The 27,309-nt window shown below is 39.2% G+C and overlaps 1 protein-coding gene and 1 pseudogene across 1 annotated transcript in view; one reads left to right on the top strand and one right to left on the bottom strand.

Annotated features, from left to right (window-relative positions):
* Nucleotides 1-27,309, top strand: part of Ythdc2 (YTH N6-methyladenosine RNA binding protein C2) — a 45,127-nt gene that overhangs the window by 13,626 nt on the left and 4,192 nt on the right. The window contains exons 8-26 of the mRNA XM_090325542.1: nt 1,574-1,681; nt 3,454-3,602; nt 5,107-5,242; nt 6,409-6,535; nt 6,694-6,759; nt 8,271-8,449; nt 8,680-8,776; nt 8,857-8,944; nt 9,031-9,111; nt 10,122-10,204; nt 12,880-12,985; nt 14,616-14,735; nt 15,024-15,296; nt 17,789-17,915; nt 19,208-19,413; nt 19,722-19,917; nt 22,223-22,332; nt 24,364-24,656; nt 25,206-25,386. Coding sequence (XP_090181668.1) covers nt 1,574-1,681; nt 3,454-3,602; nt 5,107-5,242; nt 6,409-6,535; nt 6,694-6,759; nt 8,271-8,449; nt 8,680-8,776; nt 8,857-8,944; nt 9,031-9,111; nt 10,122-10,204; nt 12,880-12,985; nt 14,616-14,735; nt 15,024-15,296; nt 17,789-17,915; nt 19,208-19,413; nt 19,722-19,917; nt 22,223-22,332; nt 24,364-24,656; nt 25,206-25,386 — 2,726 coding nt within the window. The remainder of the gene's footprint in view (nt 1-1,573; nt 1,682-3,453; nt 3,603-5,106; nt 5,243-6,408; nt 6,536-6,693; nt 6,760-8,270; nt 8,450-8,679; nt 8,777-8,856; nt 8,945-9,030; nt 9,112-10,121; nt 10,205-12,879; nt 12,986-14,615; nt 14,736-15,023; nt 15,297-17,788; nt 17,916-19,207; nt 19,414-19,721; nt 19,918-22,222; nt 22,333-24,363; nt 24,657-25,205; nt 25,387-27,309) is intronic.
* Nucleotides 23,868-24,128, bottom strand: LOC150041817 (translation machinery-associated protein 7 pseudogene; annotated as a pseudogene).

Genomic DNA, 27,309 nt, shown 5'->3' with positions numbered 1-27,309 from the left:
GTGGTAGAGCTCTAGCCTTGAGAAAATCCACTGACAGTGCTCAGGCCCTGAGTTGAAGCCCCAGGACTGGCCAAAAAAAAAAAAAAAAGTATGGCAATTGAAAGTTTGTTTTGATTCCTCATATTTGAGATGCATAAAACAAAACCCCAGCTCCCACTAGCCAACGGGTGGTCTCTTACTAGCTTTTGTGGTTACCTCATAGTAGCCTCCTTGGGGATTTGCAAGCCAGACTGCCATGTATTGCAGCTGACAGTTGCTTCAGCATTCTTCCATACCCAGTGCAGTTCTGTGTATTTCACCTCTTTTTTTCAAAAACCTATTTGGTCTTCACTATTTCTAGGCTCATTTAAGTATCTGGCTTCCATCCCTGATTATCACGAGTTCCTACCTCATTGGATTCCATTCTGCCGACCTTTAGATCCCTACATGACAATCTGCGTGATCTTTTCCAAAGTAGAATTCTGATGATGTTGAGAACTTTAAATCCTGAATGTCCTGTTGTCTTGGATAATGAGCTAAACTTTTCATAATACCTAATTTTCTGGATTCCTTTTCTTTGACTTTTAAAATTGTTATTATAAAAGTGATGCACAGAGTTATATAGGTCAGATAAAGAGTACCTTTTTTTTTGGACAGTATCACCCCTCACTCTCCTAGTTTTTTTCCCCTACCCCTTCATAAAAGTTATATGGTAAGTACCACTGCTGTATTTGTTCAACCTTTGTTCTGGATTCTTCTTGAACTCTTGATTTCTTCTCTGCTTTCTCTTTCTACTTTTTTCCAAATGGGTGAGCTAGCCTTTTAGCCCTTCGGACACATACTTCTTCCTACTGTAGGGTCTTTGCATAGGCTGGGTTTTCTTCTATGTATGTGCTGCTTTTTTGTAGAACCAGTTATTTAGTTTGCTCCTCAGCTTCTCCTTGAGGATATATACTGTCATGATGTTTTGCATTTCTCTCTCAATCATGGGGCCTGGACTCTGGGCCTAGGTGCTGTCCCTGAGCTCTTCAGCCCAAGGCTCTCACTCTACCACTTGAGCCACAGTGCACTTCCTGTTTTCTGGTGGTTAATAGGAGATAAGAGTCTCATGGACTGGTGCCTGGCTTGGCTTTGAACCCTGGTCTTCAGATCTCAGCCTCCTGTGTTGCTAGGATTACAGGCGTGAGCCACCAGTACCCAGCCTCAGAAGATTCTTTTATAAGGCCTTTTTTACAGTTCTGTTTCTGCACTTATTTTGTATAATATTGGGCTTTTGTCTGTCTCTCATGTTAATGTTCCTCAGAAATGGGGTTTGTAGAACATTTTGCTTGGCTTTTATGATCCTTTTGCCTTATGTGATGACAGACACAGCATAAGTAAATGATAAACACGGGATAAAGCATGTAGACAGTTGTAATAAAAACATAGTTGTCTCCTAGAAATAGGTGTCTAGAAATGAACTCTTGATGAAGGACCATATCATGAGAGTCACTTGAACTTTCGAATTGCTTTTGGATGTTCATTAAACTTGGAATAATAATATTTTGTGGGTTATATGTAAAATGCAAATTGAATGTGTTTTAAATTTGTTTAGTACAGGGCAGACCATTTGAGGTAAAAGAAATGTTTCTAGAAGATATTTTAAGAACTACTGGATATACCAACAAAGAAATGTTAAAGTACAAAAAAGAAAAACAGCGAGGTAAGCGTTTTATCAAAAAATATAAAAGAAATTACTACCAAATATGACTTTTTAGAATTCTTAAGGCTTTTTTTTTTTTTTTTTTTGGTGGGGGAGAGCTTAGGGCTTGAGCATTGTCCTTGGACACTTTGTACTCAAGGCTAATGCTCTACCACTTGAGCCACAGCACCACTTCTGGCCTTTTTGTGAGTATGTGGTACTGAGGAATTGAACCTAGGCCTTCATGCATGCTGGGTAATTATTTTACAACTAAGCTATGTTCCTGGGTCCAGAATACTTAAATTTTATATTACAGGCACATACAAGGACACTTGAAAGTGTTTTTCTCTTGCGTATAATTGTATAAAGCTGTGTTAAACTGTGTCCCCTATGCTTCTTTGGACACTGGTTTGTGTCCAGAAGTTGTCATCTCTGTGGAGAGATTGAAAGTGGATCCCAGAATTGAGGAGATGGAGTGTCTGAATCCAGTCTCTGCTTTAAGGAAATCCCGCTCATAGGTGGCATGGGAAGTGGGAAGAGGGGGTTAAGGGTGGCCTCGGGAGCTATGTCAGCTCTATGGGACACGTCATGGGGGAAGATCACATTCTAGGCTGTCCTGGGCTATGCTCAAGATGTTATTGGAAAAATAATGAAAGGAAAAGGGAATGGTGGTGTGACTTTGTCTACTGCCTAGCAAGCACTAGATTCTGAGCTTTAAAAAAAAAGCCTCGTGCTGGTGACTCACCCCTGGCATCCTAGCTACTCAGGACACTGAGATCTAAGGATCACAGTTCAAAGCCAGCCCAGGCACTGAAGTCCACAAGACTCTTAATTCCAATTAACTAACTACCAGAAAATGGGAAGTGGCACTGTGGCTCAAGGGGTAGGGTGATAGCCTTGAGCTGAAGAGCTCAGGGACAGCTCCCAGGCCCAGAGTTTAAGTCCCACAACCAACCAAAAAAAAAAAAATAATGGACTTACCTTTCATAAAAATGCCACATTTTTTCAACTCTTGATATTGTGATGGGATTGCATTGGCAATTGAGTTTAACGTTATTTACCTGTTAAAACAAGTTATAATGACTATACTATAGACCTTTTCTTTTTGGCTTGACTTCAGGCTTTGATTCCTCTGTTTTATCACCTTGGGCAGCTGGCATAGCTCCTTTTGATTCTCCCCTTGGAAATAAGATAAGAATACTCATTTTACTGGGAAGTGCAGAATTGGCTGTTTGGAAATTGTGAATTTGATAGATCTTGAAACTTTTGAAATATTTACAATGTGTATCGAGCAACTCACATGGTGACAGAAGTCTCGTGAATAGTTTTCTGAAAAAACTACATGAATATAAGTCATTTAAATGTGGTATTGAATATGGAGAAAAATACTCAATTCTGGGCTTACTTAGATGTAAACCAGTTAACAATAAATATATATATATTCTGGGCAGTTTCATTATAACAAACTTATTAAAATACTCTGAGTATGTTTGTGTACACACACACACACACATATGTGTGTATTTTTTTTAATTTGACAACACTGAAGTTTGAACTCAGGACCTTGTGTTTCTTAGGCAAGCACTCTACTATTTGAACCATACTCCCAGCCCTCTAGCACTCTACTATTTGAACCATACTCCCAGCCCTCTAAACCTAGTTTATAAAAGTACAGAGTAAGGCCAACTTTTACATCATATTTAAATGAATCTATCAGTTACATTTTTTAAACAAAGGAATACAGTTTATGAAGGAAAAAGCTCATCAATTTTTTCCTTTGGCAATCAATTTAGAAGAGAAACAGCAAACCACGCTTACAGAATGGTACTCAGCTCAAGAGAACACTTTCAAACCCGAGTCTCAGAGGCAGAGAACTGTTCCCAGTGTGACAGAAGAGTATGATGTATTGGATGATGGTGGTGATGCAGTCTTCAGTCAATTGGTGAGAACTTAACTTGCTTTTTGGTGATATTTTGAGGGAGGATTATATGTTAACAAACACTTTATAAGCTGATAATTTTTTTCTTTTTTTTTTTTTTTTCTTTTTCTTTTTTGGTACTGGGGATTGAACCCAGGATGTTGCACTTGCTAGGCAAGCGCTTTGCCACTGAGCACTTTGTAACTGAGAAGTCATTCTCTTTGTTTATCTTAGACTACAGATTAGTTTTTCTTTTTGTTATTTTGTTGCCTGGACATTGAAAGGAACATATAAGCACTCTATTCCTGAGTTATGTCCCAAACTTTGTTCTTAAAATGGAACCTATTGTGACATGAGGAAGGGTATAATACAGAGATGCTTACCATTTTATATTAGTGTGTAAAGTTCTAATGTATACAGATTAATTGTAACTAGTGGTTCATGTCTGTAATCAAAGCTGTTTGAGAGGCAAAAAGAGTATAGTTTGGGGCTGGCACAGACAGGAAGTTCTCTAGACCCCATCTCAACCAGTAGCAGGGTGTGGTGGTGTGTGCCCCAGGTATGATGGGATGCTTAAATAGGAAGATAGTAGTCCAGACCAACTCAGGCAAAACCTGAGACCTAACTCAAAAATAACTAGAGTGGCCGGACACAGTGGCTCATGTCTATAATCCTAGCTACTGAGGGAGGCTGAGATCTGAGGGTCAAGGTTCAATGCCAGCCTGGGCACAAAAGGACCTGAGACTTTTATCTGCAATTAACCTCTGGAAAACGGGAAGCAGGGCTTAGCTCAAGGGTAGGGTGGTGGGACGGTAGCCTTGAGCTGAAGAGCTCAGGGACAGCGCCCAGGCCAAGTTCAAGCCCCATGACACCCCCTCCTCCCCAAATAATAAATAACCAGAGTGACAAGAGCTGGGTGGTCATGGCTTAAACTGTATAGTGCCTACCCAGCAAGAGCGAAATTCAATACCGGTTACTGCCCTAACTGTTTCCCCCTCCCCCCAAAAAAGTGCATGAACGTGTTTTTTTAGTATAGAGGAAGCACATTTAAGTATGTTGAGTGCTGAGACCATGTAAACTAGTGATTCACAGGCCTGGCTCACCTTGTATCATCTGAGAAGACTTTCAACCCCCGAGAAATGTTGTCCCTACTGGCAGAGATTCTGGTGTTCTTGGAATGGGACATGGAATCCATGTATTTCAGGTGATGCCTTTTTTGACATAGCTAGAAGAGGAAAGTACTACTTTGTTGGTCCACCTAGCAATAACCTGTCAGAAGCTCTAGCAGGCTGTTCTGTTCATTAATGTTGAGACTAGAGTATAGCTCCTGATTTTCAAGCTCGTGCCCAGATAAGAGATGAGTGCAAGAACAAGATACAATATTGTGAAGGTTAGACGAAATGCATCTATTGTTGTAATACCACTCAGTGACAACATATAACACATAAAATAACATAGACTCTTGTGGTCATTTTTTATTCTTTGCAAGCAGTTTGGTAACTCATAATCTTTTTTTTCTTTTTAAAAGACAGAAAAAGATGTGAATTGTCTTGAACCATGGTTAATAAAGGAAATGGATTCTTGTCTTTCTGACATATGGCTACATAAAGATATTGATGCTTTTGCTCAAGTCTTCCACCTTATTTTAACTGAAAATGTTAGTGGTAAGTTTACTGAAATTTTTTAAAATTTCTTTTGCTGTCATTTATAGTAGCACAGTTTAACCGTTGTTGTTGTTGTTGTTGTTGTTGTTGTTGTTGTTGTTGTTGGTGGTGGTGGTGGTGGTGGTGGTGGTGGTGGTGGTGGCAAGGGGGTTGTGTGTGGGAGCCCTGCCTGAGTGCTGTCCCTAAGCTCTTCAGCTCAAGGCTAACACTACCCCTTTGAGTCTCAGTGCTGCTTTTGGTTTTCTGGTGGTTAATTGGAGAGAAGAGTCTCAAGGACTTTCATACCTGGGATGACTTTGAGCCTTGATCATCAGATCTCAGCCTCCTGAATAGCTAGGATTACAGGCAGGAACCACCGGGGCCCAGCTTACTTTAAGGATATATATGTGTGGGTGTGTGTGTGTGTATATATATATATATATATATATATATATATATATATATATATTCCATCCTTAAGTTAAATACATAGATATATATATATATATGTATATGTATGTATGCACGCACACATACTCAGTGATTTGTTTCTGGACTAATTATTTTAAATTCCATAACTTTTTAAACTTAGAATGAATTTGTTAACTTAGTTAAATTAGAATAGTTTCATGAGGTCTGTACATACATGACAGTTATTTACCAAAAAAATACCTTTGTAGTACTATGTTATATACACAGATACACTAGGCTTTGAACCCAGATCCTGAGTTCCCAGACTCCTGAGTATCAAGAATTATACGCATGAGCTATCAGCGCCTGGCTTACTCCATCCTGTTTGTACAGAGGCCTCTTAGGAATAGATTTCCTTGGATGATATGACACAAGGATCAAATACTCATATAAAATGCAGCAAGTCTCGGGTTAATGCTGACAGGTAAATTCTATCACTTACATTCTTTAAAAACTTAAGTAGGTTAGGGGCCAAGAGCATGGTCTAATGGTAGAGTGCTTGCCTAGCATGCATGAAGCTCTGGGTTCGATTCCTCAGTACACATATACTGAAAAACAAAAAAAGCCAGAAGTTGTACTGTGGCTCAAGTGGTAGAGTGCTAGCCTTGAGAAAGCTCGAGGACAGTGGCAAAAAAAACCAACCAACCAAACAAAAAAAAGCATAAATAGGTTAAAATAATTGGGATTTTGAGCAGTCTATCTTTTCCTTCCTATAGTTGATTATAGACATAGTGAAACCAGTGCAACAGCTCTGATGGTTGCTGCAGGGAGAGGCTTTACAAGTCAAGTAGAGCAGTTGATTAGCATGGGAGCCAATGTTCACAGTAAAGCATCAAATGGCTGGTAAGTCTGGAATGTACCAATTCTCTATCTCTGCAGAGATATAGAAAGGTGTTGCGGAATAATTGCTGATACATCTCTACTGTAATGAGTAAATAGTTTTGAGTAATCATAATTCTAAGAAAATTATTTCCCAGTTTAATGTCTTCGATCTTTGACAGGATGGCTTTAGATTGGGCTAAACACTTTGGACAGACTGAAACTGTGGATCTTCTAGAATCTTATAGGTAAAACTTCCATACTATTAATTTATCTTCTTTAAAAGACATCTTGGCCATGTAAATCATAGAATGCATAAATGTAGACTACTGACAGGCATAATCAGTGATTTTTTTTTAAGTACAAATTATTTTTCTCTGTTTTTCTTTAGATTGTTTATAAGCTCTATTATGTCAATCTTAGTTTGTGTTTGTGTTTGTGTTTGTACCAGTACTAGGACTTGAACTTAGGGCCTTCTCTATCTTTTTTGTTTATGGCTAGTGGTCTACCACTTGAGTCATACCTCAGGTTCTGGCTTTTTGCAGATTAATTGGAGCTAAGAGTCAATTTTAGAACACGACCATAGTAAATTTTAGAACATTTTCCTCGCATAAAGCATTCATTCCCCATTTCCCCACAACCTCCTCAGCCTTAAGAACCATGTATCTACTTCATTCTGTAGATTTGTCTGTTCTGGACATTTCATCTAAATGAAATCATATGTAGTCTTACATGAAGTCTTTCACTTATACTTCATTGTACGGCTATACCACAGGTGAGCTATTTTTCTTAAGGCCAGTGTTCTGCAGTTTGGAGCTGTAGCATCACTTCCTAGTGGTTAATTAGAGATAAGAGGCTTACAGACTTCTGCCTGTGCTGCCTTTGAACTATAATCCTAGATCTTACCCTGTGAGTAGGAATTCAGGCATGAGCCACCAGTGCCCCACCTTATGTAGATTTTTTAATTGACAGAATACATGTGGATTATTTATTTATTTATTTATTTCTCTGTGTGCATGCCTGGGAATGAAATTACTGTAGAATATGGTAACTTTGTTTATTGCTTAAGGAACTGCCAAAAGCACTGCTTTTTCCAAATCAGCTATGATCACAATCCTAGCAGGAATGTCAGAGGCATCTCTTCTCTCTCTTCTCCTCTCACTCTCCCTTCCCCTCCCTTTTTCCTTTTTTTTTTTTTTTTTTTTTTTTTTTTCAGTCCTGGGCTTGAGCTCAGGGCCCGAGCACTGTCCTTGGGCTTTCTCAAGGCTAGAGCTCTACCACTTGAGCCTCCGCACCACTTCCGGCTTTTTTTCTATGTATGTGGCACCGAAGAATCAAACCCAGGTCTTCATGCATGCTAGGCAAGCACTCCACCACTAGGCCAAACTCCTGGCCCGTATTTGGCCTTTTGACTGTGACCATGCAACTGCCTAGAAAGGAGTGTCATTGTGGTTCTCATCTGATGACAGATATTAACTATCTTTCCATGTGCTTATAGGACATTAGTATCTTTCCTTTGGTCAAGTATCTACAGATTGCAATTTTCTAAAAGCTTATTGCTTAAAACTTAATGCTGAATTTTACCTGAAAAATGTCTTTGAAACCTAAGTATAGTTCATATTACAGCACATGATATCACTGCCCCTCTGTAGATACACTGGATATTTAAAAGACATAAAGAGAAGCATTGGCTTTAAAGGTTACTCTGTTAAAAAAAAAATATACTGACGTGTTTCGTTTTTCCTTTCTTGATTTTTAGTGCTTCATTGGAGTTTGGCAATCTAGATGAAAGTTCTCTGGTCCAAACAAATGGAAATGACCTCAGTGCAGAAGACAGAGAGCTCTTGAAGGCTTATCATCACAGTTTTGATGATGAGAAAGTAGACTTGGATTTGATCATGCATCTTCTGTACAATATCTGTCATAGTTGTGATGCTGGTAAGTAAATTCTGTCTCCAAGAACCAGATCCAATTGGGGGTTTCTTTGATTGGAAATTAATGTCGGATTGAACAAGTTTTTCTATAATTGCATTGAAAAAAGTACATGGATTATTGTAATTCATGACAGTTTACCAGTGCTTGAAAACTCAGGATGTAATTCCACATAGTTCTTTTGATTGCTGTTGACTTCACAAGAGTTAATATTAAAAATAAACTTCTTCTCCGAGGTGCGGTCCTCATTTTTCTGCCTGGATATGATGAAATAGTTGGTCTCAGAGATCGCATCCTGTTTGATGACAAGCGATTTGCCGACAATGCGCATAGGTAAAATCGAAAGCTTTACACTCATTTCTCCAAATAACAGACTCGAACTATAGTACATTTTCTCTCTCAATTGTCAATAGATACCAAGTCTTTATGCTTCACTCAAATATGCAAACATCTGATCAAAAGAAGGTATTAAAAAACCCACCTGCAGGTGTTCGGAAAATAGTAAGCTTCATAAAATCTTTTTTTTTTCCATTTTTATTAGTCACATTCCATTTTCATATTAATCATACAGCCATGTTGTATTGCAGATCCTTTCCACCAATATTGCTGAGACCAGCATCACCGTCAATGATGTCGTCTTTGTTATTGATTCAGGCAAAGTAAAAGAGGTGGGTCTGAATATGTTGTTCTTGACTTACATGAAGAAGATGGAGTTTGAGTGTAAGCAGAAGTGTCCTCAGTGGAAAATTTTATTTCTGTTTACTTTAACATAGTAAACATTTAACTACGTTAAATCTGTACATATGATCTGCTTCTTTCAACAAGTAAGTTTTACCTTCTCACTAAGTGCTAGAAAGTAAGTGAAGTGTTTGTCTTCTTGTAGTGAAAATTTTGTCATAGTATAGCATTTTCATGGCATACTTTTGGTTTTCCTTTTACCTCTGGGCATTGTTATATCTCCATTGCCTAGTGCACAGTAGGTGTTCAAATGATATTCAGTTCAAAAGAACAGTAATGAGACATTAGTAACAACAGCAACAGCAACCCACATAAGCCAGTGTCAGCAAACTAAATCAGACTTTTTTTTGCCAGTCCTAGGCTTGAGCTGAGGGCCTGAGCACTGTCCTTGGGATTTCTCAAGCTAGAGCTCTACCACTTGAGCCTCAGAACTACTTCTGGCTTTTTTTCTATGTATGTGGTACCAAGGAATCGAACCGGAGTCTTTGTGCATGCTAGGCAAGCACTCTACCAATAGGCCAAACTCCCGGCCCCTGCCTCACCTTTTTATCTCCTGTATATTGCTGCCCTGACACTATAGTAGTAGCCTTTGGTAATGCAATAAAATGTTCAATACCTAAAATATTTATTGCCTTGCAACTAAGATTCCCTAGCTTTAGGTAGATATATTTACTGAAAGGATAAAATTGATAGAGGTAATTGCGCTTTCAAGGGAGGCCCTAGATTCAAACTCCAGCCTTACCCCCACTAAAGGGTGTGTGTGTGTGTGTGTGTGTGTGTGTGTGTGTGTGTATGTCCAGAAAAAATCTGAATTAAAAAAAATCAGTACTGTCTTCTAATTAAGACAGTGCTTTAAACTTAGCATGTTAAATAATGTTAACATTTTTTGTTGTTTCCTAAATACCTTTGTATTTTAACAAAAATGATCTAAATATTGCAGAAATCCTTTGATGCATTGAACTTTGTAACAATGTTAAAAATGGTGTGGATTTCCAAAGCTAGTGCTATTCAGCGGAAAGGCAGGTAAGGCATGACTCACAAATTGCCTGAAAAGTGGAAGTATTTTATATGCATGGCACAGGTATCATGCAACGCCTATAAAAGATCAGCTTTAATTAGTCTTTTTATGTTCTCTCTGCAAAGCGAGCCATTTTAAACCTTTGCAAAAGGAAAGTTGACATTAAGATGTGAAAGTATGTGTAGTATGACCCACATTAAGGTACAAGAAACTGGGTCGGGAGTTTGGCCTAGTGGTAGAGTGCTTGCCTAGCATGCATGAAGACCCGGGTTCGATTCCTCGGTACCACATACATAGAAAAAAGCCAGAAATGGTGCTGAGGCTCAAGTGGTAGAGCTCTAGCCTTGAGAAAGTCCAAGGACAGTGCTCAGGCCCTGAGCTCAAGCCCAGGACTGGCAAAAAAAAAAAAAAAAAGATAAAAGAAACAAACTAAGACTAAACATATGCAATGCAAGACATGGGCTAATTTCTATTGTAAAATCAAATGAAGATCCAGGCACCAGTGGTGTCACAGATACCATACCTGGAATCCTAACAACCTAGGAGGCTGAGATTGGGAGGATTTCAGTTCAAGGCCTGGGAAGGCAGAAAAGTCTGTGAGCCTCCATCTCAGTAGAAGAAGTTGGACATGGTAGAGCACACCTGTGGCAGGAAGTGAGAAATAGGAGGCTCACAGTTCAAGTGCCCACCTGCACAGGAAGCAAGATGCAGTCTCTGTTATAGCCAGTGCATTGCCAGCTGTTCAGTAGATAAAAGATCATTATATAAAGAACTGCAAAAAATAAGAAGCAAAAGAATTAGCCGGGCATGGTGGCTCATGCCTGTAATCATAGCTACTCAGGAGGCTGAGATCTGAGGATCAAGGTTCAAAGTCAGTTTGGGCACTAAAGAAACCAAGACTCTTTTTTTTTTTTTTTTTTTTTGCCAGTCCTGGGCTTGAACTCAGGGCCTGAGCACTGTCCTTGGACTTTCTCAAGGCTAGAGCTCTACCACTTGAGCCTCAGCACCACTTCCAGCTTTTTTTCTATGTATGAGGTAGCGAGGAATCGAACCCGGGTCTTCATGCATGCTAGGCAAGCACTTTAACCACTAGGCCAAACTCCCGGCCCAGAAACCAAGACTCTTATATCCAATTACCCACTAGAAAATGGGAAGTAGGGCTGTGGATCAAGGGATAGGGTGGTAGCCTTGAGTTGAAGAGCTCAGGGACAGCACCCAGGCCCAGAGTTCAAGGCTCATTGACCCACAAAAAAAAAACCAACAACAACAACAAAAAACCTAGCAGTGCAGCTAATAAATGGGCAAGTGAACCATACAGGCAGTTCTCACAAGCAGATAGATTCACAGGCAGATGTTCAACATCATTAGCCAAAAAGTCAATGCAAATCAAAACCACTCTAAGATTCTATTTTAAAAAATGGGAAAAATTAAAAAAAAAAGAAATGCTGGCAAGGACATGGGAAAAAGGAATCCTCATACACTGCCAGTGGGAATGTAAACTAGTGCAATCACTATGAAATCAATATAGAGGTTCCACAGGAAACTAAAAATAGACTTACCTTATGATCCTACTCTACTACTATTGGGCATATCTCCAAAGGAGAGTAAGACAGCTTACCAGAAAGATATTTGAATATCTGTTTATTGCAGCTCTGCTGAGAATAGCATAACAGTTTAAATCAGCCCAACAACAGATGAGTGGATAATGAAGATGTGGGGTGTGTGTGTGTGTGCACGCACACACACTATATAGTGTATTTCATAGCTTTAAAGACAAAAATCATGTCATTTGTAGGAAAATGGATGCAGATGGAAGATCTACTTAATAAGATAAACCTATCCCCCACAACAAAATACTGTATTTTTTACTTGTATGTGGAAAACTAGGCCTAAAAGACAAACATTAATGCTTTCATTCTTAAGAGGGAGAGATTTGGGTATCCTGGATTGTTATAGCAGTGGTGGAATAAAGCAGATGATACATTAAGGTGTGATATCAGGGACAGATTGTATGTCTGAGGCATGGCAGGTAAAGAATTGAGTAGAATCAAGGGTGTTACTCAGCTTTCTCTCTATACCATTGAGGGTGGTTGGCACTGTTGTGAGATGGGTGGGGAAAGTGCAAGCAAGTGGTTACGTTGGGAAGAAGTAACTTTTGCTTGAGTTTGAGTAGACGAGAAAGTCCCAAATGTTGTAGCCTAAGGCTTCTAAAGTATCAGCCTGCAATCAGGGAAGTTGGGAAAAGACCATCGAGGATGGATAGAAACTGAAACTAGGTGGAAAGAAGAGTCACCTCAGGAGGCGTGGTAGCAGAAGGCTGAGGCAGCAGCCTCAACATCAACATTCAAGGTTCTCCCGGATGACTTGATTCTCTGTGAGGATAGAATAAATGGCAGTTCTCTGTAATTTGCATTCCTCCACCACAGTGCCTGAATATAGTGCCTAACAGCAGCTTAGCAAAACGGACTGAATTCTCTGGAAGGTTTAACAGGAAGGTCGTATTTGTGAATTTCAATAAATGGAATAATAAATCTGAAACCATGAAAAGATGCTAAGGAGTCAAACTTGGATGTCTTGATCCTGATTGATTTTTCTCCTAAATTATATTTCCTTTCTAGTTTCTTTATTATTATAACCCTTATTCCTTGTTTGAGTTTTAATTTTGTATTTTATTTTTAAGAGCGGGGCGATGTAGACCTGGAATTTGTTTCCGTCTGTTTAGTAGACTACGGTTTCAGAACATGTTGGAATTTCAGACTCCAGAACTTTTGAGGATGCCATTGCAGGTAGAAACATACTTAATACTAAAGCACTTGGTGTGGAGGGGGGAATGAAGGAAGAGGGAAGAGAAACAGCGTTTCACCTTCTGCCAAGTGGACTTCCAGAAGTGGCAGTTTATAATTCAAGGCTGTAAATTAAATATTATGGATGGTAGATACAGCTATAACGAAATTCACTATGCAGGAAACGTTAATAAGCTTTCAAGTTTTTTAAGTTACTAGAGTTCATTTAAGTCACTAGAGTTCATTTAAGTCATAGGATGCTTCATTACTGTTATTTGGTAATATAATTATTCAGAATCAGCTTCGAGTTTTGACCTGGAAAATGTTCAGTGAAGGAGAAAACAGATTGTTTTAAGTTCCCAAACCTACTAAAGTGCCAAATCTGATTGTATAATGGCGCTATTATTTTGGAAGTTCTGGAACACAGTTTACCTACATGTCAAGTCATGATTGTTTCTCTTGAAGTCTTAATTCATTCACTGTGCAGTTTGCAGGGGAGGCTTCCAGAAATTCATGAATTTAATTCTTTATTAGTCTAGAGTGTCTTTGAAGAGGCACCAAGTCACATTTTTGGCCTCATGTACCTAATAGGATTTCCTACCTCTGTGAGTTTTTTTTTTCCTTCTGAAAGCTGAAAATTATTAGGAAGAGCCTCAATTACCTGTTCTTTTCTGTGTATGCAGCTTTATTTCTTGCTTTCCCTCCTCTCATAAAAATGAGTAGCTTTAGCTTCTTGAGTACATCTTGTTTCCTTCTACCTCTTCCTTTTGCCTTAACATGTATGATATCGCTGTCTCTAAATTTCTTTCCCTAGCTTTTATGGTAAATACTCATCCTTCACCTCTTAGAACACCATGGCCTTTGCCAAGTTCTTCCCTGAGCTTGTTAAGTCTCATTTTATCTAGTGGGCTCCGTGTCTCCTTTTATAGCACTTAACTAGTTGTGATTGGTAAATACTTAGTTGTCTACCTCTGTTTTTGGTGTTACAAAAGGGCAGGCATTTGTCCTCATGGTTTTCTCCTACTTGTTCTTAGGGCCTTGCACCTAGAAAGCACTTGTATTTGTTGGCTGGATAAAAGGTTGCTCTAGAGTACAGTAGGTGGAAAAGGAAAAGGGGAAACTTGTCGGTGGGTAGTGACTGTGGGTGTTGTGCGTCAGGACTTCGTGACGTGATGATCAGAGGAGGCTGTGTTCGTTTTGGTATGATGTGCTGCCAGATGATCATCGAAGGCAAAGAATGAGCTCATAGTTCACCAAAGATTGTGTTTGCTCTACCGTGCGTTCTAACCGAGACGTACTGGTCAGTGTTTAGGAACATAGGATTTTTTAAAAAGTAAAAGCCAGCCAGTGCTGCGGCTCACGCCTGTCATCCTAGCTGTTCAGAAGGCTGAGATCTGAGGATCAAGGTTCAAAGCCAGCCCGGACACAAAAGGGCCTGGACTCTTATCTCTAGTTAACCTTTAGAAAACAGAAAGTGAGGCTTGGCTCAAGGTTAGGGCGGTAGCTTTGAGCTGAAGAGCTCAGGGACAGTGCCCAGGCCCAGTGTTCAAGCCCCACGACCCACAAAAAAACCCAAAAAACAAAAAACCAAGCATTCTGTGCGTTTTAATTGTTTGCTGCTCTTAATTTCTAGGAGCTCTGCTTACATACCAAGCTGTTAGCCCCTGTGAATTGCACCATTGCTGATTTCCTTATGAAAGCCCCTGAGCCTCCGCCAGCTTTAATTGTAAGAAATGCAGTCCAGATGCTTAAGGTTGGTGTACTCATAACTTTGTTCACTTGACTCTCTGTTTTACTTGAAAATTCAAACTAAATGAGAATATGTCTTAACTTTCTCAAAAGAAATTCAGCTAATCATGTACTTTAAATTGTACTTTTGTAATTAGAGATGAAATCGCAGGTATAATGTTTGTATTTATACATCTATTTGAAGGAGCTGCCATATGTTTATGAGATGTGGTAGCAAAGTTACTTCTTTCTTAGATTTTCTTTTTTAAGAGAAGCAGCTTTTGTTCATATCAAAATCTCTCTTCTGTGTTAGACGATAGATGCCATGGACGCCTGGGAAGACCTTACTGAACTTGGGTACCATTTGGCTGACTTGCCAGTGGAGCCCCATCTTGGCAAAATGGTCCTGTGTGCTGTTGTTCTGAAGTGTCTGGACCCCATCCTTACAATTGCCTGCACACTAGCCTACCGAGACCCTTTTGTTCTGCCAACACAGGCCTCTCAAAAGCGCGCAGCCATGCTGTGCCGGAAGCGCTTCACCGCGGGCACCTTCAGTGACCACATGGCGCTCCTCAGAGCATTCCAGGTACTTCACTGCCTCTCCTTCCTGCCTACGGGGTGGGCACACCTGCTCCTCCTGAGGTGCTGGTGGACTCTTCTAGGCCACCGTTCCAATGTCAACCAAAAGAAGTAAACAAGTGGGCTGGGAGTTTGGCCTACTGGTAGAGTTCCTCAGTACCACATACATTGAAAAAAGCTGGAAGTGGTGCTGAGGCTCAAGTGGTAGAGCTCTAGCCTTGAGAAAGTCCAAGGACAGTGCTCAGGCCCTGAGCCCAAACCCAGGACTGGCAAAACAACAACAACAAAAAAAGAAGTAAACAAATAGTGGTGGTAGTTCCATTGTCTGTTTTCTTTATGAAGTCATATTTTATTAGTAGTCTAGGAAAAAATACCTACTTGCTGGTAGTATGTTAAAATGATCAGGTTTTGTTTTTTTTGTTTTTTTGGGTTTTTTTTTTGCCAGTCCTGGGCTTGAGCTCAGGGCATGAGCCCTGTCCTTGGACTTTCTCAAGGCTAGAGCTCTACCACTTGAGCCTCAGCACCACTTCCGGCTTTTTTTTTTTTTTTTTTTGCCAGTCCTGGGCTTGAGCTCAGGGCCTGAGCACTGTCCTTGGACTTTCTCAAGGCTAGAGCTCTACCACTTGAGCCTCAGCATCACTTCTGGCTTTTTTCTATGTATGTGGTACCGAGGAATCGAACCCGGGTCTTCATGCATGCTAGGCAAGCACTTTAACCACTAGGCCAAACTCCCAGCCCTTCCGGCTTTTTTCTATGTATGTGGTACTGAGGAATTGAACCCTGGTCTTCGTGCATGCAAGGCAAGCACTCTACCACTAGGCCAAACTCCTGGCCCCGATCAGTTCTTTTTTCTACTATACTTTTCCCTCATTTTCTTATAGGATTACATGTGTGTGTGCCTATTTTTATTTATATTTGTAATTATTTTTTGATAATGAGTTCCTTGTCTTTGAATTATCTTTTGGGCAATAAAGACTCTAAAATTTTAATTTAGACCGATTATATATTAAAAATACAGAACAAAGCTTGAATACAAATTACCTTGAATTTGAGTAGTATACAATGGGACTACTTATAATTCCAGCACTGTGAAGGCTGATGCTAGAGAATCATGAGTTCAGGGCCAGCCTGGGATTTGTTTTGTTTTTTCACCAGTCTTGGGGCTTCAACTTGGGGCCTAGACTTTGTCCTGAGGCTTTCTCAAGGCTAGCGCTCAACAACTCAAGCCACAGCACCACTTCTGGCTTCTTCTGTGTATGTGGTACTGAATCTGGGTCTTTGTGCCTGCTATGCAAGCACTCTATCACTAGGCCAAACTCCTAGCCCCTGGCTAGATTTTTTTTAAATAGCATATCTATTTTCTTGAAAGTTCAAAACCCTACGTCAACAAATTAATAAATTTTTTCCTGTCCTGGGGATTGAACTCCGTGTCTGGGCACTGTCCAGACTTTGTGCTCAAGACTAATGCTCTAACAATTGAGCCACAGCACCACTTTTGGCTTTTCTGAAAAATTTATTGCAGATAAGAACCTCATAGACTTTCTACCTGACTGACTTCAAACTGCCATCATCAGATCTCAGCCTCCTGAGTAGCTAGAATACAGGCATGAGCTACTGGCACCTGATTAAGAACTTAATTTTATAAAGCAAAAATAATCCAAAGAGTATGTAAAGATTTTTAAAGATAGCATTAATAAATGAGGAAACAATATGGGAAGTGGGCCTTTAAGGAGGGTGTGATAACAATATAATTTTAGGAATTTAGATATATGGTTAGGTAGTACTATTTCTTGAATAAATGCACATCTTTTTGATCCTTAAATTCTGGGCCTGTATAGTTTTAAATTTTTTCTCCTTGTTTATGGAAAGGTACTCTTCAAGTATACAGGGCCACATACATAATTTTAAAAAATAAATGTAGGTGGGCACTGGTGGCTCAGGCCTGTAATACTAGCTACTCAGGAAGTTGAGATCTGAGGATCATGGTTCAAAGCCAGCCTGGGCACAGAAGTCCATAAGACTTTTATCTTCAGTTAACCACCAGAAGTGGCACTGTGGCTCAATGTGGTAGAGTGGTAGACTTGAGCTGAAGAGCTCAGCAGCACCCAGGTCTATGACCACTCCCCACCCCCCCTACACAAAAAAATTCTGAGTTCTTTCATACTATTGTATAGTGTATTGTATATTGTATAGTGATGGCTTGTTATTAATTGGATTGAAAACTTCCCATATTTTTGTGAAATAGAATCACCTTAAATATCTGAGAAGGTATTGCTTTACAAAGCTGGTCCTTTGAGTTACTGATGCTTAGTTTTCACTGGGATTTTCCAGATCCATGGAGTATAGTATTATATTAAGTAATGATAAATTGTATTTTATCATGAAGTATTAGACTTGAATAGTTAGGGTGAGAATTTCATTTGAGTAATTAATAAAGTGGCTTTCAGCTTGTTTCTTGATAAAGAAGTGATTGGTGTGTCGTCATTTCCATTTTTGTAGGCATGGCAAAAAGCACGGAGTGATGGATGGGAACGAGCCTTCTGTGAAAAGAACTTTCTTTCACAGGCCACCATGGAAATAATTATAGGAATGAGAACACAGCTGCTCGGTCAGCTTAGAGCATCAGGTACACTTCCTTCCCAAAGAGTCTGTGTTTGACATTTCTAGTGTTAACTGACTCCAGTCCCTGTTATTTTGTAGTACCGTTTATGAGCTGATTATAGACATGACCTCAATCAATATTCATTTGTTGATGAAAAAAAATGATGTTGCAGAAGATATAGTAGAGAAATGTGCAGACACAATATATATTCTCTGATACTCTTAGCAATTTACAGTGCCTTTGTTGGTGAAGATCACTTTAGTTATATTTTTTGTCAATTAATAGTTATCCTTAACTCTGAAAGGAACAATGTAAAATTTTAAGTAGATTAATAGGAATGGTGTTCTTTAAAATAAGTTTTGAATTCTGGAGCAAGTATTATTTGAAAGTTGTTGATTCTTTTGTACAAGAGGATTTTGATGGTACTGTTTCCTTTTAGAATCATTTTGATTTTTTTCCCCCCTAGTAACACAATACATTGAAGTGCTAGTCCAAAGAAAAATACTAGAGGCTGGATTCATAGATTAGCAGGACTCGAAGAAAAGGACCAGAGGATTTAGAAGTGTCTCAAATATTGGGAAGCTGGGCGCTGGTGGCTCATGCCTATATTCTTAGCTACTCAGGAGGCTAAAATCTGAGGATTGCAGTGCAAAGCCAGCCCAGGCATGGTCGTGAGACTCTTGTCTCCAGTTAGCCGGAAAACTGGAAGTGGGGTTGTGGCTCAAGTGGTAGAGCGGTAGCCTTGAGCTGAAGAGCTCAGATACAGCGCCCAAGCCCCAGTGTACAAACCCCATGAAAAAAAAAATCAAATATTGGGAAATACAAATAATTTTTGAAATATGAGTGAGCATATATTTATTTTCTTGACTTCACCTCCAGAATTAATGTGTCATAAAACATTAATGTCAGTCAGAAGAACTGTTGGGGTTTCTCGATGTGAACTTAGTATATTTCTGATAGCAACTGGTGGAGCACTGTATTGCAATAACATGCATTTAGAGCTGGATGGATTCTAGTATTCAGAAGGCTGAGCCAGGAAGATCATGAGTTCAAGGCCAGTCTCAACTGCAAAGTGAGACTCTGACTCAAAAAAATATGCATATACATTAAAAAAAGTTTCTTAAACCATCAGTGGACATGCTACTTAATCTAAATTTGAGCAGATATAGATCCAAAGTTTTCTGTATTCTATATTTCAAACTTTACAGAATAGAATAAGAATTATCAACTTTGATTATCATTGAACTTGTGTGAACTATACTTTTGTTTCATGGGAAGTGCACAATTGCTTTTTTTCTATTTTTTTGAATCTCTAGGTTTTGTTAGAGCACGGGGTGGCGGCGACATTCGAGATGTTAACACAAACTCCGAGAACTGGGCTGTCGTTAAGGCTGCACTGGTGGCAGGCATGTATCCTAATTTAGTCCATGTGGACAGAGAGAATGTAGTACTGACAGGGCCAAAGGAGAAAAAAGTACGATTTCATCCCACTTCAGTTCTCAGTCAGCCTCAATATAAAAAGGTAAAACATTTTCAATGCCTTGACATGAAGTCAGTTTTGGTAGTTGAAGATCAACAACAACAAAAAAATACTCCAAACATCTGTCTGCTTCAAGAGATTGATTAGTTATATACATGTAATGAAACATTGGAACAAAACTTTTGTTAACTCTTAAAGCGTTAGAAGAGGTAAAATTATAACAATGCTGATTTTAGCTTTTTCTTGGGTATTAATTACATATTATTGATTATATCACTAGACTTCAAAGTATTTCTAGTATATTAGGTAATAAATACAAGCAACACTGTTTTTGTTTATTTTCCTAATAGATTCCTCCAGCCAACGGTCAGGCTGCAGCAATTCAGGCACTGCCTACAGATTGGCTTATTTACGATGAGATGACAAGAGCCCACAGAATAGCTAATATTAGATGTTGTTCAGCAGTGACGCCTGTCACTGTCTTGGTATTCTGTGGACCAGCTCGACTGGCAAGCAATGCTCTTCAGGAACCTTCATCCTTTAGAGGTAAATTTGTTAGGAGGAATGTACAATCCATTTGAATCAACTGAACAGCAACAAAAAAATAAAGGTGAAATTACAGTCATCTTTAGTTACCAGCTTAATTTTAAAATAGGCTTTTAATAGGTCTACCACTGACCTTGAAATTATGAAATTAATATCTAAGATAACATCAGTGTTTTACTTTTTTTTTTCTTTTTTGCCAGTCCTGGGCTTGAGCACTGTCCTTGGACTTACTCAGGGCTAGAACTCTACCACTTGAGCCTCAGCACCACTTTGGCTTTTTTGTATGTATGTGGTACCAGGGAATCGAACCCGGGTCTTCATGCATACTAGGCAAGCACTCTACCACCAGGCCAAGCTCCCGGCCCCTATTTTACATTTTTTTTTTTTACTACTTTTACTGGTTTTTTTTCCCCATTTGAATATAAATGATAATAATTATTATTATTATTATTTTTTTTTTTTTTTTGCCAGTCCTGGGTCTTGAGCTCAGGGCCTGAGCACTTTCCTTGGGCTTTTCTTAAGGCTAGTGTTCTACTTGAGCCCTAGTACCACTTCCAGCTTTTTTTTTATGTGTGTGGTACCGACAAATCAGATCCAGGTCTTCATGCATGCTAGGTGAGCACTCTACCACTAGGCTACCCTCCTGGCCCTAATTAAAATACTTTTAAATAATTCTTTACTCATTTATATATTTTACCTTATTTTCTCATTGTTTCATATTCTTTGTTCTTATATCAAAGTATTATTTCATACTAATAGCTTGCAGAAGATTCTCACATTTAGCATAATTATGTATTTATATATAAAATGATACATCTTTTTTTAGCAAAGTATATCTAAGCATTCCTTTATAGCCAGGCATTTTGGTGGTTTCAAACTTGGCTATTGAGAGATTCAGTGAATGTCATATATTGTGTTAAATATTGAAAACGTAGCGGAGAAGAAGATACTTTGCCATCAGGATTTTACACCGTTGAAGCAGTAGACAATGAATTACTAGACAGTCTTCATGGTGCTTTCAAGAAAATAGAGGACTGCCTTGGGGGGGGGGGTAACCTGCTTTAGAAAGAAGAAAGAAGGCATAGACACATTACTATAAGGAGATGAGACTTTGAGTAGGAGAAGCTAGCCCTGTGATAAGGCAGAGAAGTTCTCCAGGGAGAAGGGGGCAAGCTCCAAGAGTCTACCCTAGGAAGTGAATAATCTTGGACCTGGCAGAAAGGCCATGTGATTGGGGCATATGATCCATGGTAGTGGGTAGTGAGACAGCATGAAAGGAAGGCATAGACTTGTAGACCATGGTGCAGGATAAGCTGTTTAAGGATTTTAAGTAAGGGAACAAGTTCATGATAATGATTTTTCTGTAACAAAATGTTTTTTGGCCGAGTACATTGGTTTTTTAAGGGACAAGAAAGAAGAGTAGAGACTCTTGCACATACTTATGGAAGATTATAATTAATGTGAAATAAAGTAGATTCAGAATTACTTGGGAGGCACTAGTGTCTGCTGGACTGAATATGCGTCATAAGGAAAAGGAAGAGGCAAGGGTAACTTGGGGAAGAGGAAAGTCAAGGCCTGTGCAAGCAGAGTCTGGGCTGCCTAAGGCATCCCAAGTGAAGTTGGCTTTAGAAAGCAGCTGCATATGCACATCTGAAGCTGCAGGCGCTTAGGGAAGAGGCCTGGACTACACAGATGTGGGGGCCTTCGGGTTGTAAATATTTAAAGACAATTTGTATAGAAGAAGAGGAGAAAGTGCCCTAGTGTTGGGATGGTCATGTCTTCTGTAACTTGAAAGGCTGGAAAAGCTATAGACTGAAGGCAGCTGTGGATAGATGACTGGGACCAATGGCGTTTCAGTGAAGTGGTGGGCCAAAGGCAGGAGGAGGCTTTGGAGTGTGGCATGAGTAGGCAGCTCGTGAGAGTGGAGTGTTGATACGTTCACATCTCACCCAGCTCCTGCTGTGATCGGCTTAATATTTGCCCATTACAAGTTTTTGTTGTTGTTGGATTTTTTTTTTTTGATAGTCCTCGAGCTTCTTCATTGAGCTACTGAGGATTGTACTTCAGTTTAAAAATTCTCTGCATTTTTCTTTTGTTATTGCATTGTGATTAAAGGTCGTGGTCTTAAGTGTGGCTTATTTTTTCTGTTTTTAAATACTGATATGAGGTCTTTGATTAAGAAAACTTCCTATATAAGTTGCTAGAATGTCAGGAAGAATTGTGCACATAAAGAGGATTCTGCTTATTGTTTTCTAAGATGTATGGTAGAAAAAGTGACTTACTGTTTACTTACATGTTTGGATAGCAGACGGCATTCCCAATGACAGTAGTGACAGTGAAATGGAAGACAGAACAACTGCTAACTTGGCTGCCTTGAAACTTGATGAGTGGCTGAATTTTAAACTAGAGCCAGAGGTAAGTTGCTTTTTAATAAATAATAAATTTCTTTCATTAAGTTGTTATGAATTGATACAGTCTGATACATTTTTTTCTTTAATACTAAGCCCTTGGTATTAGAGAATGTAGTACCTTCTTGGGTTGTCTTCTATATTTTTCCCCCAAATACTACAGACTGGTGGCTCACACCTGTAATCCTAGCTACTCAGGAGGTTGAGATCTGAGGATCAAGGTTCAAAGCCAGCCTGCGCACAAAAGGACCTGAGACTCTTATCTCCAAATAACCTCTAGAAAACTGGAAGTGGGGCTTGGCTCAAGGGTAAGGCAGTAGCCTTGAGCTAAAGAGCTCAGAGATAACACCCAGGCTGAGTTCAAGCCCCATAACTGCCCCCTCCCACCCACAAAAGTGGGAAGTATTTTTCATGGTTCTAGAGGTCAAGGCTGAGGGCTACTTCCATTTCCAAGGTGGCCACTAAAGTCCTGTGTAGGGGATATCCTCCATCAAGTCTTCTTTTTTTTTTTTTTTGTCTCAATTTTTAGAAGGAACAAATGCATTCAAACCATAGCAATAATATTTGAGTAATATAGAGCTAGGACTTGAACTCTCAGCCTCTTTCTGTCATACTTGGCTTTCTCATTCAGATCTGGTTACCCACCTACCTCTGTTCCTGGCTCTTGGCTGTTTAATTGGAGATAAGAGTGTCATGGCCTTTTTCAGGCTGGACTGGTTTTGAATCATTATAGCCTCCTTAGCAGGTAGAATTACAGGTGTGAGCCTCCAGTGCCTGGCTTGGAAATAAAATTTTTTTTTTAATTTTTTATTGTAATTAGTAAAAGGGTTACATGATATTTGCCAGATAGAAGGTGCATGGAAATAAAATTTTTAAAAAATATTAAAATGTTAAACTCTTGTAAGTTGAAAATTTTCATGACTCTGCTTTTAATGGTTATTACATCCATGTTTTGGGAGGAGGAGACAACTAAGCTATAGTAATCAACAGTTGCCAGCTTCTTTTAAACCTGCATTCACTGATCATTGTAACCCTGTGGTCCCCTTGTTCCCAGCCTTTTGCTGCACTGAAGCTCTATTTGCCAAGGTTATGTGTGCCCTATGTCAGTTTGATCATTGGCACTGTTGCTCAAAGCCTCCTTTTTGCAGTTCTGCTCATGTTCATCCCCACTCCAACTTTTATTTCCTTTCCGGGATGTTAATTCCTTTAATTCTTCCTTTGTAGTCATTACTTCTAGGATGTTTCTCTGACTGTCACATCGGTTAAGTTCTCTGGTTCTCTGTACCTGTCTTCTCATTGGCTCTGCATGTCCCAGGGAACTGCCTATATCTATTATGCTGCTGTGTTTTCAATATTAGTCTTTTTTTTTTTTTTTTGCCTTTCAGGTGAGTTCAAGATGATGCAGAATGCAAGAGTAGAACAAAGAGCAGACACTGGCAGGAATCTAGCCTGAGTTACTTTAGATTTACAGCTGAGTTAGGAATGGCTGACACATGGCTGGCAACCTAGATGTTCAGAGATCTGGACAAAACTTCATTCTACCTAGAGGTGGCAGAGATGTCGCCACAGGAAATCCAGATGTTTAGATAGGAATGGAATCCAGGACCACCGTAATCTCAGGGTCAAGGAGCAGCTCATTTTTTTGCGAGATTTCTTAATTCCACCTGTGGCAGATGTCCCTTCCCCGAGTCCTGTGCTTTCAGTTCCTCAAGTTTCTTCTGCTCTTTCTTCCTCATCCATCTCCTTGGCCTGCTTCTTGGGCTGCCTCAGGAGCGGCTTCTTGCCACTTTTGCGGCCAGACATGATGTGAGCCATGCCTTCGCCCAGACCCTCACAATATTAGTCTTTACACAGTCAGCGTTTGCTCTCACCCCCCCCATTAAACTCTCTCTAGTTCTAGGAATATGGTGAATGAGGAATTTCATTTCATTCATGACACAATTGAATGGAAGTAGTAACAGTTGCAGACCATAAGTACTGAAAGAGAGTCTTAGATACAATGTACATTTGCTGGCATCTGTTTGAATTTGTATTACAGGCTGCCAGCTTATTGCTGCAACTCAGACAGAAGTGGCATAGTCTGTTTTTACGACGAATGAGAGCTCCATCTAAACCTTGGTCTCAAGTGGATGAAGCCACCATCCGAGCAATTATAGCTGTGCTAAGTACAGAGGAGCAATCTGCAGGTTTACAGCAGCCATCTGGGATCGGCCAGAGGCCAAGGCCCATGTCTTCAGAAGAACTTCCTTTGGCGTCATCGTGGAGATCAAACAATAGTAGGAAAAGCTCAGCAGACACTGAATTTCCTGATGAGTCTACTTCTGCAGAAAGGTAAATTATGATCTTAGAAAGATTCTATCTAAATAAGGGGTATTTTCTCCAAGAAGTTAATTTTTGTACTACTTAATAATTACTTTTTTACAATCCTGGACAAAGAAAAAAAGATTATAATAAAATGAAAAGTTTTAATTAGGTTTACTAGTAGTACAGCAATATAGGGAATTTTAAAATATTTATGAAATACTTAATATTAAAGATCATTCTATAAGAAGAAAACTCAGTGTCCATTTCCAGAATTCACAAATTGAAGGTATCTTAGCATTTTAAAAGTATGTTTTGTTGATACGTGTTGTGACATTTTCCCTGGATACTCTGCAATAAGAATTACTTATGGAAAGGGTATCAATGTATGGGAATTAATGCACCATCTAGCTGGCAAATCCTTCTATTAATTACAATAAAAAATATATGAAAAAAATTTAAAAAGAATTACTTATGGATCTTCAAAGTCCATTTCCCACCATCATCCCCTGGAATTGGAGCTGTTGTGTCATCAGCTTGTGTGTATAATTCACTTCCAATCCTTCTGTCTTATTCCAGGGTACTGACGAAATCTCCATCTCCAGCCTTACACCCACCTCAGAAGTACAAAGACAGAGGAATTTTACATCCAAAGCGAAGCACAGAGGACCGATCGATAGACCAATGCTCTGTGAAGTCTGCAGACAGCAGCACCTACCCAAGTCCTTGTGCCAGTCCTTCCCCACCATCTTCAGGAAAGGTAGGTAGCAGAAGACGACGAAGGAAGCACCTCCTGTGCCATCCCTTTACGTAAGAAGATAAACACTGGCCTTTTTCCTGTTACAGCGCCCCTGCAGGTGTACACTGGGTGACTCTTGAAGAACCCTAGTACTTGGGGGACAGTTTTTTCCATTTTTTTTTCTTGCTTGCCAAAACTTCTAAATTATTACTATTTTGGGGTACTTTAAGCGATTATTTACTAATTGTATATAGCTAGGGTGTTCATTGTTTTTATTTCTTTAAAACCCTTCAGTTGAAACAACAAAGTGTTTAAATAAATGTTGGCATATAATTTCAAAATCAGAAGTATGCGTTTCTTTTACTTGTTAACTGGTATTCGGCAATGCAATAGTTATGTTAAAATATACTAAATAAAATTTGGTTAAATACAGAAGGCAGATTGGGGCTAGGAAGGCAAAGATAGATGTTGATATGGAGCTGAAAACTGCTCTGTTTAAAATGTGTAATATGAATTATTTCATTTGTGTATTTACATTTCATTTCCTGTGTTAACTCCTGAAGAAGTATTTGGATAGGGGTTATTTAGCTACATAGTGTTTCAGTAGACATTTTTACAATATACTGGCTTACACAGTAAATGTGTTTTACTTTACCAGAAACTCAACTCTTTTCCAAAATGGCTGTACTATTTTGCATTTTATTTAACAAACTCTTGAAGAGTTTCATTTGGTGTATGTTTTTGGCGGAACTTATCATTATTTATAATTGTAATTCAAAATGTAGGAGGGTTTTGTGATTTCTAGTGAATGGGTCGGTGGTGGCCATTATGTGAACTTGCATGTCCCCTGCTCTGCATCTTTTCTGTGCTCATTTCCCACTCTGGCCATAGTCTTTGCTGAATTAGCACTCTGATTTGTTGTTTGTTTGTTGCCAGTATCAGGGCTTGACCTCTGAGGCCTTGCTCTCTCTTTGTTCACAACTGGTGCTCAGCTACTTGAGCTTTTGCTGATGAATTGTGATGGACTTCAAACCTCAGTTCCGCAGATCTCTGTCTCTTGAATACCTAGGATTATAGGCAGGCCATCAGTTTCTCGGAGCTATTTAAATTTTGCTCCACGTTATTGTTATTTATTGTTTGCTTTTCCCCTTCTGTTAGGTTATTTTGCAACTTTTTTTTGATAGTCTGTGGCTTGTTTTTTATTTCCTTAACATCTCTTAGTAAGCGAATATTTTAAGTTCATTTCTACAGATACTTTTCTATTATGGTTTATATATTTTATGTCCTCAGAAATTTTTGCTTTACATAACAAGATTTTTTTCCTGTGCTTCAGTAAGTTTTATAGTGAGAACTCTTCCAGTTATGTGATCTTTCAAGTTAATCATCATTTATGGTATGACTGAAGAAAAAAACAAAACTTTTTTCTGTATCTTGTGTACATTAATAATAGCTGTTGGAGTAGTCATCTCCTCATTCTGCCACACTTTAGTCTGTTCTATTGAAGACTTCTGTTTTCCTGGTTACAGGTCACGTTCTCTTACTTTCTTTGCATTTCTTACAAATTTGTTTGGCTGCTAGATTTTTGTTTAGGGTTGGCTGGTAGATTTTTGTTTTTAAATTTTGCTCTACTAGAAGTTTAATCTACTAGAAGTTTAGTTATTTGGAAGTTTGGTTTTTAGTAGCGTTACAATGCGTCTAGAGCAGTCTTTATTCTGGTATTGATTTAATTCATGACACAAATGAATGGAATTAGTAACACCTACAGACCTTAAGTAATGAAGGAGTATTTTACATTTACATTTGCTTGCATCTGTTTGAACTGAAGAACTTGTATTTCAGGCTGAAGCCTGATTCTTCTGTGGGCTGGTGCTTTGTCTTCACAGTTCCTCTCTGTGGCTGAGATACTCAGGCCCATATGAGCTCTGGGAATGTGTGCTCTATTGC

The sequence above is a fragment of the Megascapheus bottae genome, chromosome 38 (genome assembly GCF_031878675.1).
Source record: "Megascapheus bottae isolate mThoBot1 chromosome 38, mThoBot2.hap1, whole genome shotgun sequence".
Classification (NCBI taxonomy): Eukaryota; Metazoa; Chordata; class Mammalia; order Rodentia; family Geomyidae; genus Megascapheus; species Megascapheus bottae.
Note: the sequence above shows the minus strand (reverse complement) of the source record. Positions and strands in the feature narration are given on the sequence as shown.